Consider the following 16635-nt stretch of genomic DNA (forward strand, 5'->3'; position numbering starts at 1 on the left):
TCCCCTTCTGATACAGAGCAAAGCTCAGCTGCCACAGACAAGAATCTCCCTGCATTCTTAAACCCTGCACTGAGTCAGAGACAGTGGGGAAGTGACAGAATCACTGAGAAAGCTCTGCCCTTGGGGCTCAGGTAACAGAACTGGCCTAAGATTGAGGTTCTAACAGGAAAACTGCAAAACTCCTTCCAGCACCTAAATCTTACATCAAACAAGTAAAAGCGATCTGCCCCTGGGAGGGGGCAAGAATGTGATGAGAGACACTTCATAAGTATATAGGCCAAGCTGTCAGCTAAGAGTGGTACTGCTGCTGCTACTGCTGCTAAGTCGCTTCAGTCTTGCCCGACTCTGTGCGACCCCTTAGACGGCAGTCCACCAGGCTCCCCCGTCCCTGGGATTCTCTAGGCAAGAATACTGGAGTGGGTTGCTATTTCCTTCTCCAATGCATGAAAGTGAAAAGTCAAAGTTAAGTCGCTCAGTCGTGTCCGACTCTTAGTGACCCCATGGACTGCAGCCTACCAGACTCCTCCATCCATGGGATTTTCCAGGCAGGAGTACTGGAGTGGGGTGCTATTGCCTTCTCCAAAGAGTGGTACAGGAGCAACTAAAAAAGTCCTCCAACACTGAAGGCTTCACATCAAAAACAAGGTAGTACTAACCTACTACGAGAGGAATCTGAAGTCAGTGGTACACCTATGGTAACGGTAACCACCACCCCAAACTTAGCTCAACAAACTAGACTGACTCATCCTAATTATCAGAAAAGGTATATGAGTTCTGAATATAAACATCTAAGGTTCTACTCTTCATCTATAATCAATGTGTAACACTCAATCAAAAAATTACAAGAAACATTTTTCAAAATGATAAAAACCACTGTCAAGAGAGAAAAATAGCAACAGACACACTTAGAGATGATGCATATATTGGAACTTGTCAGATAGAGACACTGAAATAACTTTTAATATATTAGAAGATCTAGTAGAAAATAAGGTTGACACTTAATAAATGTTCAGCACAGAGATGAAAGATGAATTCCTCTGAAGGGTGAATCAGCGGACTGGATACAGTAGAAGAAAGAAAAAGTAAACTGGAAAGAATAAGTAAACTGGAAGAAAAGTCAACAGTAATGATTAAATTGAAACACAAAGAAAAAATGAGTGAAAAAACAGAATGGTGCCTTTTAGAGCTATGGGATAATACAGACTAACACATATGCAACTGGAATCCCAAAAGAAGTAATGAGTAGAAGTACTTGAAGAGATAATGGCCCCAAACTTCCCAAAATTAATTTAGAGAACTCCAAGTAGTTCCCTGGTGGCTCAGAGGGTAAAGCGTCTGCCTGCAACGTGGGAGACCTGGGTTCGATCCCTGGGTCAGGAAGATCCCCTGGAGAAGGAAATGGCAACCTACTCCAGTACTCTTGCCTGGAAAAATCCCATGGATGGAAGAGCCTGGTGGGCTACAGTCCATGGGGCTGCAAAAAGTTTGATACGACTGAGTGACTTCATTGACTGAAGTAGAAAATATAAAAAATATATATTAATAGTCAAACTGCTGAAAAACAAAGCAAAATTTTAAAGGCAGGCAGAGGAGAGAGAAACCTTATATCCTACAGGAAAACAGTTAAGAATAACAACAGAGTTCTCATCTATGCAAACTAGAAGATGGTGTGATATTTTTAAAGTGCTGAGGAAGATAAATGGCTGAACCTAGAATTTTACGCTCAATGATAACACATCCCTAAATGAAGGCAAAACAATGACATTGTCAGATGAAGAAAAGCTGAAAATTCATTGCCAGAAAACCTGTACTACAAGAAATGTGAAAGTCAAGTCTTTAAGGGAAATCTGGATCAACACAAAGAAATAAAAAGCACTGAAAATGGTAAAAATATGGGTAACTTTTTTCATTTTCTTAATCTCTTTAAAAGATAAGTGACGGTCTAAGCAAAAACTGTAATATATTGCAGGATGTATAGAGTATGCAGAATAAATAATAAGGATTAGACAAGACACAAGAGAAAGAAATGGAAGTATAGCCTATATACTCTTATACTATATGTAAAATGGTATAATACTGTTTGAAGGTAGACTGTGATACATTAAAAATGAGTATCATAAACCCTTAGTGTAATGACTAAAACAAAGATGACAAAAAAGTATAAGGAATAAGTTAACAGTGAAGATAAAATGGATTCATTAAAATGTAATGATGACTATGTCAACAATGCAGGAGACCCGGGTTCAATCCCTGGGTTGGGAAGATCTCCTGGAGAAGGAAATGGCAACCCACTCCAGTACTCTTGCCTGGAAAATCCCATGGACAGAGAAGCCTGGTAGGCTACAGCCCATGGGGTCGCAAAGAGTCAGACACAACTGAGCAACTTCACTTTCACTTTCATGTCAACAACAGATGATACCACTCTAATGGCAGAAAGCAAAGAGGAAGTAAAGAGCCTCTTGATGAGGGTGAAAAGAGAGTGAAAAAGCTGGCTTAAAACTCAATATGAAAAAAACTAAGATCACAGCATCTGATCCCTTCACTTCAAATAGAAGCAGAAAAAGTGGAAGCAGTGACAGATTTTCTCTTCTTGGGCTGTAAAATCACTGTGGATGGTGACTGCAGCCATGAAATTAAAAGACACTTGCTTTTTGGAAGGAAAGCAATGACAAACCTAGACTGTGTATTAAAAAGCAAAGACATCACTTTGCCAACAAAGGTCCATACAGTCAAAGCTATGGTCTTCCTAGTAGTCACGTATGGATGTGAGAGCTGGACAGTAAGGAAGGTGGAGTGCCGAAGAATTGATGCTTTTGAACTATGGTGCTGGAGAAGACTCTTGAGAGTTCCCTGGACTGTAAGGAGATCAAACCAGTCAATCCTAAAGGAAATCAACCCTGAATACTCACTGGAAGGGGTTTTGCTGAATCTGAAGCTCCAATACTTTGCTCACCTGATGCAAAGAGCTGACTCACTGGAAAGACTCTGGTACTGGGAAAAATTGAAAGCAAAAGGAGAAGAGGACAGTAGAGGATGAGATGGTTGCATGGCACCACTGATCAATGGACATGAACTTGGGAAAACTCTAAGAGATAGTGAGGGATAGGGAAGCTGGGCATGGTGCAGTCCATGGGGTCACAAAAAGTCAAACACAATAACAACAACAACATGTCAATAATGGTTGACTCAGGACAGGTGAAGGATTTCTAGAGATCACTGCATCACCTTTACAACTGTTTGTTGTTTTTTTTTGTAAGTTTGAAACTTTTTCAAAATAAAAGGTTTAACTGAAAATATTAATGACAAAAAATGGCCCTGAAGAAACCTCCAATATTTATTTAACCCCTGCCAAGTGCAAAGCCTGCAGAAGACAACATGAAGCTGTACATGGAAAGATAACATATGAGCTCCATCAGGCTGCAGTTTACATTCTATAAGACCCCAAAATGAATAACTGACCATAGAATATATTAGAAAACTGTCTAGAAATAACAAATATTTTGATTAAGGAACTGATATATTTCCTAACTCCAAGAGCCAATCATCTGGAAATAGCAAAATTACAAGTCTCTCAACTGGTTACTATTTTGTGAAATCATTAAAATATCCCTACCGAAGGTTGTTTAAAAGTTCTACACATGATTCAAAGGATACTTACTGAGCACTACCCATGAGCCATGCCCTGTACTAGATGCTAGGGGTAGGGAGAGAAACAGTAAATTAATACCCTGAAACTCAATTTAAATTAAAAGACAGTAATAGATGAAGTGTCCCAAAAGATAATATATTAAGTGGGTGTAAAAGTAATTGAAGTTTTTGCATTGTTGAAATTTGCCATTTGATATTGGAATACATTCTAAATAAATACAGTTATGTTACATATAATTTTAATGCACATTTCTTGCTTTTATGTTTTTTTGCTAATGACATTCCTTGCTGTTTATTTTATATTTACTTTAGACTATAGAAATTATGTTAAGACAAAAAACAAATTTGAGTGATTTTCTTATTGGAGTTCAAAATGGGTCATAAAGCAGTGAAGACAACTTGCAACATCAACAACACATTTGGCCCAGGAACTGCTAATGACCATTCTATGGTCGTTTGGCATTTGAAGCAAACTGGAAGGGAAAAAAGATTGATAAGTGGGTACTTCATGAGCTGACCACAAATCAAGAAAATTATCATTTGGAAGTGCCATCTTCTCTTATTCAATGCAACAATACTTTATCAATCAGATTGTGATGTGCAACAAAAAGGTAACGACTGGCTCAGTAGATGGACTGAGAAACTTCAAAGCACTTTCCAAAGCCAAACTTGAGCCAAGAAAAGGTCATAGTCACTGTTTGGTGGTCTGCTGCTGGGTTGATACACTACAGCTTTCTGAATCCTGGCAAAATCATTATATCTGAGAAGTATGCTCAGCAAATCGATGAGATGCACTGAAAACTGCAAAGCCTGCAGCCGGCACTGGTCAACAGAAAGGGCCCAATTCATCTCAATGACAATGCCCAACTGCACGTCACACCACCGATGCTTTAAAAGTTGAACAAACTGGGCTATGAAGTTTTGCCTCATCCACCATATTCACCTGACCTCTTGCCAACGGACTACCATTTCTTCAAATGTCATGACTTTTTGCAGGGAAGACGCTTCCACAACCAGCAGGATGCAGAAAATGCTTTCTAAAAGTCCGCAGAGTCCTGAAGCACAAATTTTTATGCTATAGGATAAACAAACTTATTTATTGTTGGCAAAAATGTGTTGACTGTAATGGTTCCTATTCTTATTAATAAAAAAGTGGTTGAGCCTAGTTATAATGACTTAAAATTCATGGTGAAGTAAAACTCACTCAGTAGTGTCTGACTCTGCAACTGCATGGACTGTAGCCTGCCAGGCTCCTCTGTCCATGGAATTCTCCAGGCCAGAATACTGGAGTGGGTAGATATTCCTTTCTTCAGGGGATCTTAACAACCCAGGGATCGAACCCAGGTCTCCCACACTGCAGGCAGATTCTTTACCATCTGAGCCACCAGGGAAGCCCAAAATTCATGGTGCGAAACCATAATTACATTTGCACCAACCTGACATGTTCTAACAGAGGTCCTATATCAAATGCTGAGGAAGAAAGCCCAGGGGAAGAAGCAAATTCCAAGAGGACCAGGCTAAGAGGAGAAGATTGAAAGGAAGAAACTGTTGGGAGAACGAACTGTGTTTAAATAATGGTTAAACAACTGCCTGAGATCACAGAGGAGGCTGAAGAGAATTGATAGGAGCACATAAAGGGTTAAGACTTAGAAAAGAGTGAGTGAGCCTTAGAAAGAAAATTTTTGACTTTTTAACAAAAGGGAGAGAAGAAAGAATACAGGTATCACTAATTTGAAGTTCCTCATATTCACAATGAATACCTATATGTTGCATTTGAGCTTTTTAAAAAAAATTATTTTAATTAATTTTTATTGGAGTATAGTTGCTTTACAATAGTGTGTTAGTTTCTACTGTACAGCAAAGTGAATCAGTTATATGTATACATATACACCTTTTTTTTTCCTTACACAGTCACACCATCCAGACCTTGCACATGCTTTTTCCGGAACCTATAATATTGTTCCCTTTCCTCTTTAGTTAACACCCACTTATCTTTCATCTCTGCTCAGTCCTCCACAATCTTCACTCTTGACACAGCAGACCTCTCTTTCACAATACTCCTCAGTCTTGGTTAACGCTTTGTGTTCTGCACTAGATTATAAATGCCACAACAGCAGGGGCCACCTCTGTTCTAAATACCCAGGTCACTACCCAGGACCTGGTACAGTGCATGACATATAGTAGATCCCAAGAAATATCGCTTACACGAGTGAACCAATGCACAGAAAGAGAAAGGTAAAACTTAGAGCCCGAGTGACAACTATACACAAAGTCACACAAAAAAGTAAAAGCTATACTTCACTAAATTTCTAAAAATAAAAATAGTCTCAATCCTCATTCAGGTTTTGCAGTAATATCTTATGGAAAAACCTGTATGACTTTTAATTAGTAATGTTATTTAGCACAAGAGGAGAGCTGCAAGCAGTAGGCACTTCACTGTAATCTCATAATGAATTAGTTCACAAATGGCACTCACAAGTGGGTTACAGCACAAAGGCTAAGCCAGGATCCAATCTAGAGTTGCTGCTGCTGCTGCTGCTAAGTCACTTCAGTCGTGTCCAACTCTGTGTGACCCCCTAGACGGCAGCCTACCAGGCTTCCCCATCCCTGGGATTCTCCAGGCAAGAACACTGGAGTGGGTTGCCATTTCCTTCTCCAATGCATGAAAGTGAAAAGTGAAAGTGAAGTCACTCAGTCGTGTCCAACTCTTCACGACCCCACGGACTGCAGCCCACCAGGCTCCTCCGTCCATGGGAGTTTCCAGGCAAGAGCACTGGAGTGGGGTGCCATGGCCTTCTCCGAATCTAGAGTTGAATATGATAAAACAGAAAGCAGTGCAATGTGGTTTAAGCATAACAGCTTAGAATCAAGTTGCCTAGGTTAAAATAGTGGCTCCATTCTCATCAGCTATGACTTTGGCAAGGTACTCTACTTTCTGTAGTGGCATAAGATTTAATATCCCTGAGATCTACTCTACTTCCAGCAACTGCATCACTTTTTGTTCAAGGAGTCATATCCTCCCTGACACTTCAGTCTGGCCCCTCTCTAGGCTACAGGATGAACTTGTAACCTCGGTTTAAGTGAGTAAGTTACACCATTTTCCCCTAAATAGAACCACTATTCTAGCAATGAGAACATGATCAAAACTGTGTCGATCAGAGCCAATCCCAATAATTTTGTTAGTTACTAGATAAAAGGGGTAGAAATCTTCTCTGATGGCTCAATGGATAAAGAATCTGCCTGCAATGCAGAAGACACAAGAGATGTGGGTTTGATCCCTTGGTCAGGAAGATCCCCTGGAAGAGGAAATGGCAACCTCCTCCAGTAATCTCACCTGGGAAATCCCATGGACAGAGAAGCCTGGTGTGCTACAGTCCATGGTGTCCATAAGAGTCAGATAGGACTGAGAGTGTAATCCAATATCCTGGAGAAGGGAATGGCTATTCATTCCAGTATTCTTGCCTGGAGAATTCCATGGACAAAAGAGCCTGGTGGGCTATAGTCCACGGGGTTGCAAAGAGTCAGACATGACTGAGTAACTAACACTATACTACTGCCGATATTAAATATTACATACTAAAGTAAATATTTTCTATAGAGACATTTTATGTCTCTCTTGGGCTGATCAAGCTGAAATTTGAACTGACATAAAAATGGTGTAATTGTTAGAAAATGAAGAATACTTTAAAAAGGAGAAAAAAAATTTATACCATGATCTGTGGTACAGCTTTAGATTAAAACTTGTGTCCGAACACTATCTCTGACCTACAAAGCTAGATCTGGCATACATTTAAGAAGGTATCATTAATATTTTAAATTAGAACAATTAAGAAGAAAAAGAATTACATTTAGTCCTGTGCTTTCTTCTACTTTCCTAGACGACGGTGTCAGAAATTACCAGTAATCTGTCTCATGTTCATCCTACTTTGTTGCCTTTGACAACATCCTGGGTTATCTATTACCTCCCGAACTTTTGTACGAGCTAAAAACTTTCCTAGTCTCATGTCAATCCACTACACCCACCAGACTGATCTTTCCAAGGCCATCTCTGATCATACTGTTTCCACATTCAAACATCTCCAATAGTTCACACTGCTATCAAAATTAAGAATACATTTCTCAGCCTGGTTTTCAAGGTCCTCCGCAATCTTCCCTAACATGCCTTTATAGTCTCCTTTCTTACAATTCTCTTAACACGTAGGCTAAGCTCCAGAACACACCTCCAGCTTTTCTGTGTCTACACCCTTAGTTATGCATTTCCCTCCACTTGGGTGTGCTTCTGCCTCACTTCCCATTGAAATCCTCAACACCGTTTCAAGGCTTATCTCTATCACAAAAGCATCTCTGATTTTCCTAACCCATGTCTCCCTCCCTGAAATCTGATCTCACTTTCCTTATAGCCCTCATAGGGCACTTCTCTGGGTCTTGTCCAACAGTCATTTACTTTCTCCTGCTAGAGTGGAAGATCCCAGGGCAGTGTCTCAATCAACTGCTTCTTTATTAAAATTAAAAACCAAACTCTGTCAATAGGAAAAAAAAAAAACAAACACATCTTACTTGGCAATCAGGGGAGAAGTCTTATTAATAGGGTAGAATATACTCTTCAATAGAAACTCTAAAAGAATTTAACCTTAAATCAATGACCTCACTGGAAGAGTGCCAGCCATTCAATTCACTGTGGGAGATATGTAGCTGGAAACAACATGTATTATGTTTCAAACATACCAAAACAGTCCCTGGTCTCCATCAATATATCAAATGAATAATAAAGTATTGCTGTACTATAACAACGACTCATTTATTTAACAGCATTAGGATGTGAAGGGTTCACATGAGAGACTTTTCTGGAAAAGTGGCTTCCTACTGCAGAAGAAGTAGGAAATGGCAATCCACTCCAGTATTCTTGCCTGGAGAATCCCATGGACGGAGGAGCCTGGGGGGGTTACAGTCCATGGGGTCACAAAGAGTCGGACACGACTCAGCAACTTCACTCACTGCAGAAACAGGTCAGACATGCCTGTAGCCTGGACCAGCTGAGAGATGCTCATGGGAAAACTGACCTCCACTTCACAGAGGCCAGCAGAAGACACTCAGGAAGAATGGGGACAGCACCTGCTGCCAGTGACCTGCACCTGGTAAATGGGTCTGCAGCACAGACAGAAGGCAGGAAGGGTATTAGAAACAGTTTATTTCCCTGAGAAACTTCCCAAAGAGCATCTGTCTTAGGACAAGCTATCCCAGCCCCTGCTGGAAGATTCCATACCCTCTGCTGCTGGAAAACATTCTACACACTACTTCCATCTGTAATGAGTTGACTTGTGTATCCCTCATACTCAGATGTTAAAGTCTTGCAGTACTTCAGAACATGACCTTATGTGGATACGGGGTCAATGCAGATGTAATCAGGTGAGGTCATAATAGAATCCGACAGGCTCCTCTCCAATATGACTGGGTGTCCTTATAAAATCAGCAAATCTGGACACCAACAAGCATACAGGAGGAAAGTCATATAAAGATGAAGTCAGAGATCAGGGTGATTTTCCAACAAGCCAAGCAACTCCAAAGACTGCCAGCAAACCACCAGAAGAAAGGTGAGAAGCATGGAACAGATTCTTCTTCAAGCCCAAAGACAGCCTGATCTCAAAGTTTAGCCTTCAGATCTGGGAGATAATAAATTTCTGTGCTTCAAGTCACTCAGTTTGTTATATTTTGTCTGTGCCTACTTAGCAAACTAACAGGGCTACTGGTGTCTTTCCATTTATCCTATCCCTGATTGACTGGGACAACCACACACCTATTCAAGTAACCAAATTTCTTGAAAATGATAAGTGTTGCACTAGTTCAACAAACAAAGGGATGACCTCAATGTACCAAGCACTGAAGACAGGGCAGGTAACTGACATGGTCTCTGCCCTCATATGGGTGACAGTGTTACCAGGATAACTAACAACAATGGCCTCCCTGGTGGCTCAGATGGTAAAGAATCTGCCCACAATTCAGGAGACCCAGGTTCAATCCCTGGGTTGGGAAAACACCCTGGAGAAGAGAATGGCAACCCATTCCAGTATTGCCTGGAGAATTCCAAGGACAGAGGAGCCTGGTAGGCTACAGACCATGGGGTCACAAAGAGTCAGACATGACTGAGTGACTAACACACACACACACACCCCAAATCAAAATTATACTGTGATAAAATTACAACAGTGATAACAGCAATAAGTGATTCATTTCCTTTCTTCTTTAAACTGAGGAAAGCAAATATACTGAACTCTTGCTGGATGACTCAAGGACTCTGTCGAGACCCAGCGTAGAGCTGTAAGCCCTTCATTGTTTTTGCTTCCCTCACCATGCCAGGTTGGCAGACACCACGAAATCTACTTTCATCAGCTACTGTTCTATTTCTCTGCTCATTCTCCCCAATCTATCTATTGAGTTGGTCAAAAATTTCGTTCAGGTTTTTCTATAATATCTTATGGAAAAATCTGAATGAACTTTTTGGCCAACTCAGTATTTCCAATTTGTTGCTTCTAATTTGTTGTGGGCTAGGAAAATCAGGTAACTAATATTGCTAACAAACATGGATTAAGTAATAAAAATTGCTGCAAATGAGAACAAAAGATCCTGCTTTAATGTGGGCTTTCTGATTTACTTTAGAGTTTCAGAGACACTTTTTTCCTATGGAATTCTGTTGTAAGACACAAAGGTGGAACATTAATGCATTTAAACTAGATGCTGCTGAATAATTTTATTACTTTGTATTATATTATCTGTCAAACGCTTGTTTTCTTTCAAAGGGAATACAGTACAGGAATACTGTATGAACACTGATTTAGAGAGAAATACTGTTCAAATTCAGAATTAAAGAATTTATTTATTGTCCAGCATAAGGCATGTTTTTTACTAACTGCAAATGTTTGTTACTAACTGAAAATTGTGTTTACAGTTACTAACTGTAACTAACGTTTTGTTACTAACTGTGAATCATATTACCAAATAACAGGGCCAAGAAGTATACGGCATTACAAGGGGAAAGCCCGCCAAAACATTCTGCAGTACACAGTAAATTCCACCTACCTCTTATGCATATCCAACAGTCATCTTTTTTGTTGTGTTTTTTAAGTTCTTCTTCAGTTACTTCAATTAATCTGCCTTTTAATCCCGTTAGGTCCTTTCCACTTTTGGTCAGTCGAATCCAATCCATGAGACTTCTGCCCTGTTTCAGAGGGACCTCAAAAAGGAAAAGGGAAGAATTCAACGTGGCTTCTTCAAATCAGCTGAATTTCCTTCCCCCTCCTGCTGCTTGTCTTCAGGACACTTCATTACTCAGATTCCCACTCAAAAGGATAAGAAAACAAATCTAAAAATTCTAAAAATCTTCTTCCATCTTTAGGAGGGTGTATTAGAATTACAAATGGAACATTAACGCCTGGGCCATGAGATGGGGTTTAGAAATTCTGGACACAAATGTCAATCTAATGAAATCACAGTCCAAGGGTAGTACTGACCCCAGAGTCAGAAGAAAAGTTTTGGTCCTGGCTCTATCACTAATATGTTATAGCTGCTTACCAACCTGGACCAACAATTTTTTGCCTTAAAAAATCAAATGAGATTTGATAGAAGAAAATAGAAACAGCCATTCTGACTGGTGTGAAATGGTACCTCATAGTGGTTTTGATTTGCATTTCTCTGATAATGAGTGATGTTGAGCATCTTTTCATGTGTTTGTTAGCCATCTGTATGTCTTCTTTGGAGAAATGTCTATTTAGTTCTTTGGCCCATTTTTTGATTGGGTCATTTATTTTTCTGGAGTTGAGCTGTAGGAGTTGCTTGTATATTTTTGAGATTAGTTGTTTGTCAGTTGCTTCATTTGCTATTATTTTCTCCCATTTCTGCCATCTCTCCCTCAATCAAAACCACTATGAGGTACCATTTCACACCAGTCAGAATGGCTGCAATCCAAAAATCTACAAATAATAAATGCTGGAGAGGGTGTGGAGAAAAGGGAACCCTCTTACACTGTTGGTGGGAATGCAAACTAGTACAGCCACTATGGAGAACAGTGTGGAGATTCCTTAAAAAACTGGAAATAGAACTGCCTTATGATCCAGCAATCCCACTGCTCGGCATACACACTGAGGAAACCAGAAGGGAAAGAGACACATGTACCCCAATGTTCATCGCAGCACTGTTTATAATAGCCAGGACATGGAAGCAACCTAGATGTCCATCAGCAGATGAATGGATAATAAAGCTGTGGTACATATACACAATGGAGTATTACTCAGACATTAAAAAGAATACATTTGAATCAGTTCTAATGAGGTGGATGAAACTGGAGCCTATTATACAGAGTGAAGTAAGCCAGAAGGAAAAACATCAATACAGTATACTAACACATATATATGGAATTTAGAAAGATGGTAACAATAACCCGGTGTACGAGACAGCAAAAGAGACACTGATGTATAGAACAGTCTTATGGACTCTGTGGGAGAGGGAGAGGGTGGGAAGATTTGGGAGAATGACATTGAAACACGTAAAATATCATGTAAGAAACGAGATGCCAGTCCAGGTTCGATGCACGATACTGGATGCTTGGGGCTAGTGCACTGGGACGACCCAGAGGGATGGTATGGGGAGGGAGGAGGGAGGAGGGTCTAGGATGGGGAACACATATATACCTGTGGCGGATTCATTTTGATATTTGGCAAAACTAATACAATTATATAAAGTTTAAAAATAAAATAAAATAAAAATTTAATTAAATTAAATTAAAAAATAAAAATAAAAAACCAATATGGTGATGTCACAAATGCCATTTAAAAAAAAAAAAAAGAAAATAGAAACAATTGGCTAACGCTGACTTTCTGGACTTTCAACATACACAGGCTATTAGAACTCACGTGAGATAGAAAGATGTTTTCTAAGAATCCATCCACTGAGAAACAAAGGTTATCAAGTAATAGAAGATAATAAAACTGCCACACTCTAGGGAAGGGGTTGGCAAACTGGCCTGTTCCTGTTTCTGTTTCTGTGTAGCCCTTGAGCCAAGAATAATTTCTACATGTGGTGGTGCTGGTGATGGTGAAGAGATTGAGTCCTTATGACATCCTCAAAGCCTAAAATATTTATTATCTTGCCTTGTCCACAAAACTTTGCCTGCACCTGTTCAGAGGGTCTAATAACAAGATGTTTGGGATTTTGCAGGGTTTTGTTTTAATACATTTTCAAGGCTTTTTGATAAGGGGTATTATTATGTCATTAGTATTTTAACCAGTTAAGACACCCTAGTGGAAATTTTTCCACACATCTAACCTGTATAACTAGTATGTAACATAGTACCAGATAACTGTTTAACGTAAAAGCAGTCACATTATTCGAGGAAGCTTATTGCTATAGACTGAATGTTTGTATCCCCCTACCAAATTAGGTTGAAATGCCGATCCTTGATACGCTGGTACTAGGAAGTGGCACCTTTGGTGGGTGATGAGGTTGTTGGGATTAAGGCCCTTATAAAAGAGGCCATATAGAGAGCTCCCTCACCTCTTCCACCAAGTAAGGACACTGAAAAGATGGCTGCTGCTGCTAAGTCACTTGAGTCGTGTCTGACTCTCTGTGACCCCAGAGATGGCAGCCCACCAGGCTCCCTCGTCCCTGGGATTCTCCAGACAAGAACACTGGAGTGGGTTGCCATTTCCTTCTCCAATGCATGAAAGTGAAAAGTGAAAGTGAAGTCACTCAGTGGTGTCCGACTCCTAGTGACCCCATGGACTGCAGCCTACCAGGCTCCTCTGTCCATGGGATTTGCCAGACAAGAGTACTGGAGTGGGCTGCCATTGCCTTCTCCAGAAAAGATGGCTACAAAACAGGAATCAGGCTCTCACCAGACACAAAACTGGCCAGTTTTGCACTGATCTTGGAATTCCCAGTCACGATAAGGCAAGAGGTAGGTGGGCCCCCCCAGGGTAAAGTCATTGGAGATTCCTTCCTGGTGGACCAAAACTCCAAGACTAGAAAATCTGGACAACTGAGAAAGATCTCCCTGACTACATCTGTGCAGAAAGGCTCTTTGGAAATCAAAAGGGGACTGATGCCAACTGATGCTCTTTACCCATAGGCTCATTGTCCATCTTGCCTAAAAGATGTCCCCCCACACATGGGAGGATTCTGAGATATATCAAATACAGTCTCTGAACCAGGGAAATCAAAATGACTGGCCAAAGGAAACCCAGAAAATATGCTCCATGTAAGTAATTCAAACTGCCATGAGGACACGTGTAATGAAGTGAAGTTGCTCAGTCATGTCCGACTCTTTGCAACCCCATGGACTGTAGCCTACCAGGCTCCTCCATCCCTGGGATTCTCCAGGCAGGAATACTGGAGTGGGTTGCCATTTCCTTCTCCAGGAGATCTTTCCAACCCAGGGATCGAACCTGGGTCTCCCATATTGCAGGCAGACGCTTTATCATCTGAGCCCCCAGGGAAGTACGATTCAGCAACTCTCTCTTAGTCTGCCTGTGTGTCTATCCACGTGTACTGTACTCTTTTTCCTCCCAATAAATACTTTACTTGTCTCACCACTTCCTGTCTTTGTGGGAATTTTTTCTGCAAAACTGAAGGTCCAGGGCCTTGTCACTGACCACTAGTCTATTGGCTAGGATTCAGTGTTTTCACTGCCACAACTTAAACTCTGGCCAGGAACCAAAGCCCCGCTTCAAGCTGCTACAGTTCGAGCTGACCTGAGATCAATTAGAAGTGTGAGAAATAAGTTTCTGTTGTCTATGAGGCACCTATGGTATTCTGTTAGAGAAGCCCAAAGGGACTAAAACATTTAAATATCTCAATTCCCTAAATCATATCTATTTTAGACATTCAATTGTCCCCAAAATAGCCAGGTTAATAGGTCTGTGGTGTCTTGGCAACTTCACATTCCTTCTTACTAATCCTCATCATCCATCCTTACCATCACTAACTACAACTCTCTAGGTCTCTTGGTCTTCATAAATGAAGTGTGAGAACACATATGATTTTTCCTATCCCAAACCAAAATCACTTCTCTTTCACCATTCCACACCTGTAGGGTAGTTAAAAGTTATCTTTTGGAAATGCAGATCTAATCCAGGGCCCTGCCTCCTTCAGTGGCTCCTCATATTTCTTATAATGTTTCTAAATTCCCTACAGAGGTTGACCAGGCCCTTTATAATCTGGTCAGAGTTGACTTCACTAGCTCCATGTCTGAACTTTTGTCCCTTCCCATTCTATGCTTTGCAAGAGTGCATGTTCAGTCAGTCTCATCCCACTCTTTGCAACCCCATGGACTGTAACCTGCCAAGGTTCTCTGTCCATAGCATTTCTCAGGCAAGAATACTGGAGCGGGTTGCCATTACCTCCATCGGGGAATTTTCCTGACCCAGGGATCCAACCAGTGTCTCCTGCATCTTTTGCATTGGAAGGCGAATTCTTTACCACTAAGCCATCTGGGAAGCCATTCTATACTTTGCTATGCTGTGCTTAGTCGTTCTAGTCGTTCAGTCGTGTCCGACTCTTTGTGACCCCATGGACTGTAGCCCACCAGGCTCCTCTGTCCATGGGGATTCTCCAGGCACGAATACTAGAGTTCTATATTTTAGGCAAATGGAAGATGATTCGCCCCTACCAGCCACAGACATTACTTCCTCCAGAAGCTTTCTCTGGCACCAACTTCTTCATGGTCATAACAGACTATTATAGTCCTTAGGCATTTATAACTGTGAAGTCCACTGGATTAAACTCCTTGAAAACAGAGCTGTTGGGGCCCAGTGCAGGCCATGCAAGATGAATACTTGGACCACCCTCTTGGTCTCCTTGAAAGCAGGAAACAAATCTCCCCTGTGGAAGGTGCCCTTCCTGTATTGGAAGGTAGAAAGACATCCTTCTCTCAGAGATAGGAAATTCGGGGCCCAGAAGACTATAAGCAAGCCGTGTTACTTCTTTACTAATCTACTACCCAAGCCCAAACTTTGCTTAAATTCCTTACTAATTAAGTACCCAGACCCAAGTTTCTTTGTGCCATCAATTCCTCTCAAATTTGGTATCATGCAGGGCCCTGTTGGGATCCTTAGCTTTTCTGTGTCCCTCACTTTTTTGATTATCCGAAACAGCCTTCACTAAGCCTCTGTGACCTTCCCTGAGTTCCAATGGGCAGATCCAAGCAGTTGCTAATTAGGGAAGGGAGGGGTGGTGAGACCAGGGAGAAACAGTCAAGAGCAGTCTTGGGGCAAGGTCCTGTTTCCCCATCAAGTCTGCATGCTCAGTTGCTTCAGTCATGTCGACTCTTTGCGACCCTATGGACTGTAGTCTGCCAGGCTCCTCTGTTCATGGGATTTCCCAGGCAAGAATACTGGAGTGGGGTGCCATTTCCGCCTCCAGGAGATCTACCTGACCCAGCGATCAAACCTGCATCTCCTGTTTCTCCTGCATTTCAGGAGGATTCTTTACCCACTGAGCCACCTAGGAAGCCCAACAGTATCTTTGAGCTGTTTTGCAGGAAGTGAAACCCCTTCTAGGTGGGGGAAGTTATGGTATGCTGTCCACAAGCATATAGACCCCCAGAGCAGTTGGACCTGAAGGTTGTCAATGTTGACTCCTATTTGTGGTTGTTCAGTCGCTTAGCTGTGTGTCTGACTCTTTGCGACCCCGTGGACAACAGCACACCAGGCTTCCTTGTTCTTCACCATCTCTAGGAGTTTGCTCAAATGCATGTCCATTGAGTTGATGATGCCATCCAACCACCTCATCCTCGGTTGCCACCTTCTCCTCCTGCCCTCAATCTCTGTCAGCAGCAGGGTCTTTTCCAGTGACTCCTATTTACCTCACCACCAACCCATCGGAAGAACTGTCCACGAGCTGATCACACCCTTTTTTACCACAAAACTTGTCACTATCTTGCCCAAGTTAGGACACGTGGTTTTGAGGACAGGAGCCTGACATGTCTCCCTTTGCCTGGCA

General features: G+C 41.4%; 1 protein-coding gene across 6 annotated transcripts in view; it reads right to left on the reverse strand.

Annotated features, from left to right (window-relative positions):
• The window catches only part of CYB5R4 (cytochrome b5 reductase 4), a 128035-nt gene that overhangs the window by 101931 nt on the left and 9469 nt on the right, over positions 1-16635 (reverse strand). For 4 of the 6 annotated variants that reach the window (XM_070376646.1, XM_070376642.1, XM_070376643.1 and 1 more), the window contains exon 2: positions 10723-10876. In XM_070376646.1, coding sequence (XP_070232747.1) covers positions 10723-10849 — 127 coding nt within the window. In that variant the 5' untranslated portion in view covers positions 10850-10876. Of the gene's footprint in view, positions 1-10722; positions 10877-16635 lie in introns of those variants that run through there. The other 2 variants (XM_070376644.1, XM_070376645.1) reach the window with 2 other exon arrangements.

This window comes from Bos mutus, chromosome 9 (genome assembly GCF_027580195.1).
Source record: "Bos mutus isolate GX-2022 chromosome 9, NWIPB_WYAK_1.1, whole genome shotgun sequence".
In the NCBI taxonomy this organism is placed as follows: domain Eukaryota; kingdom Metazoa; phylum Chordata; class Mammalia; order Artiodactyla; family Bovidae; genus Bos; species Bos mutus.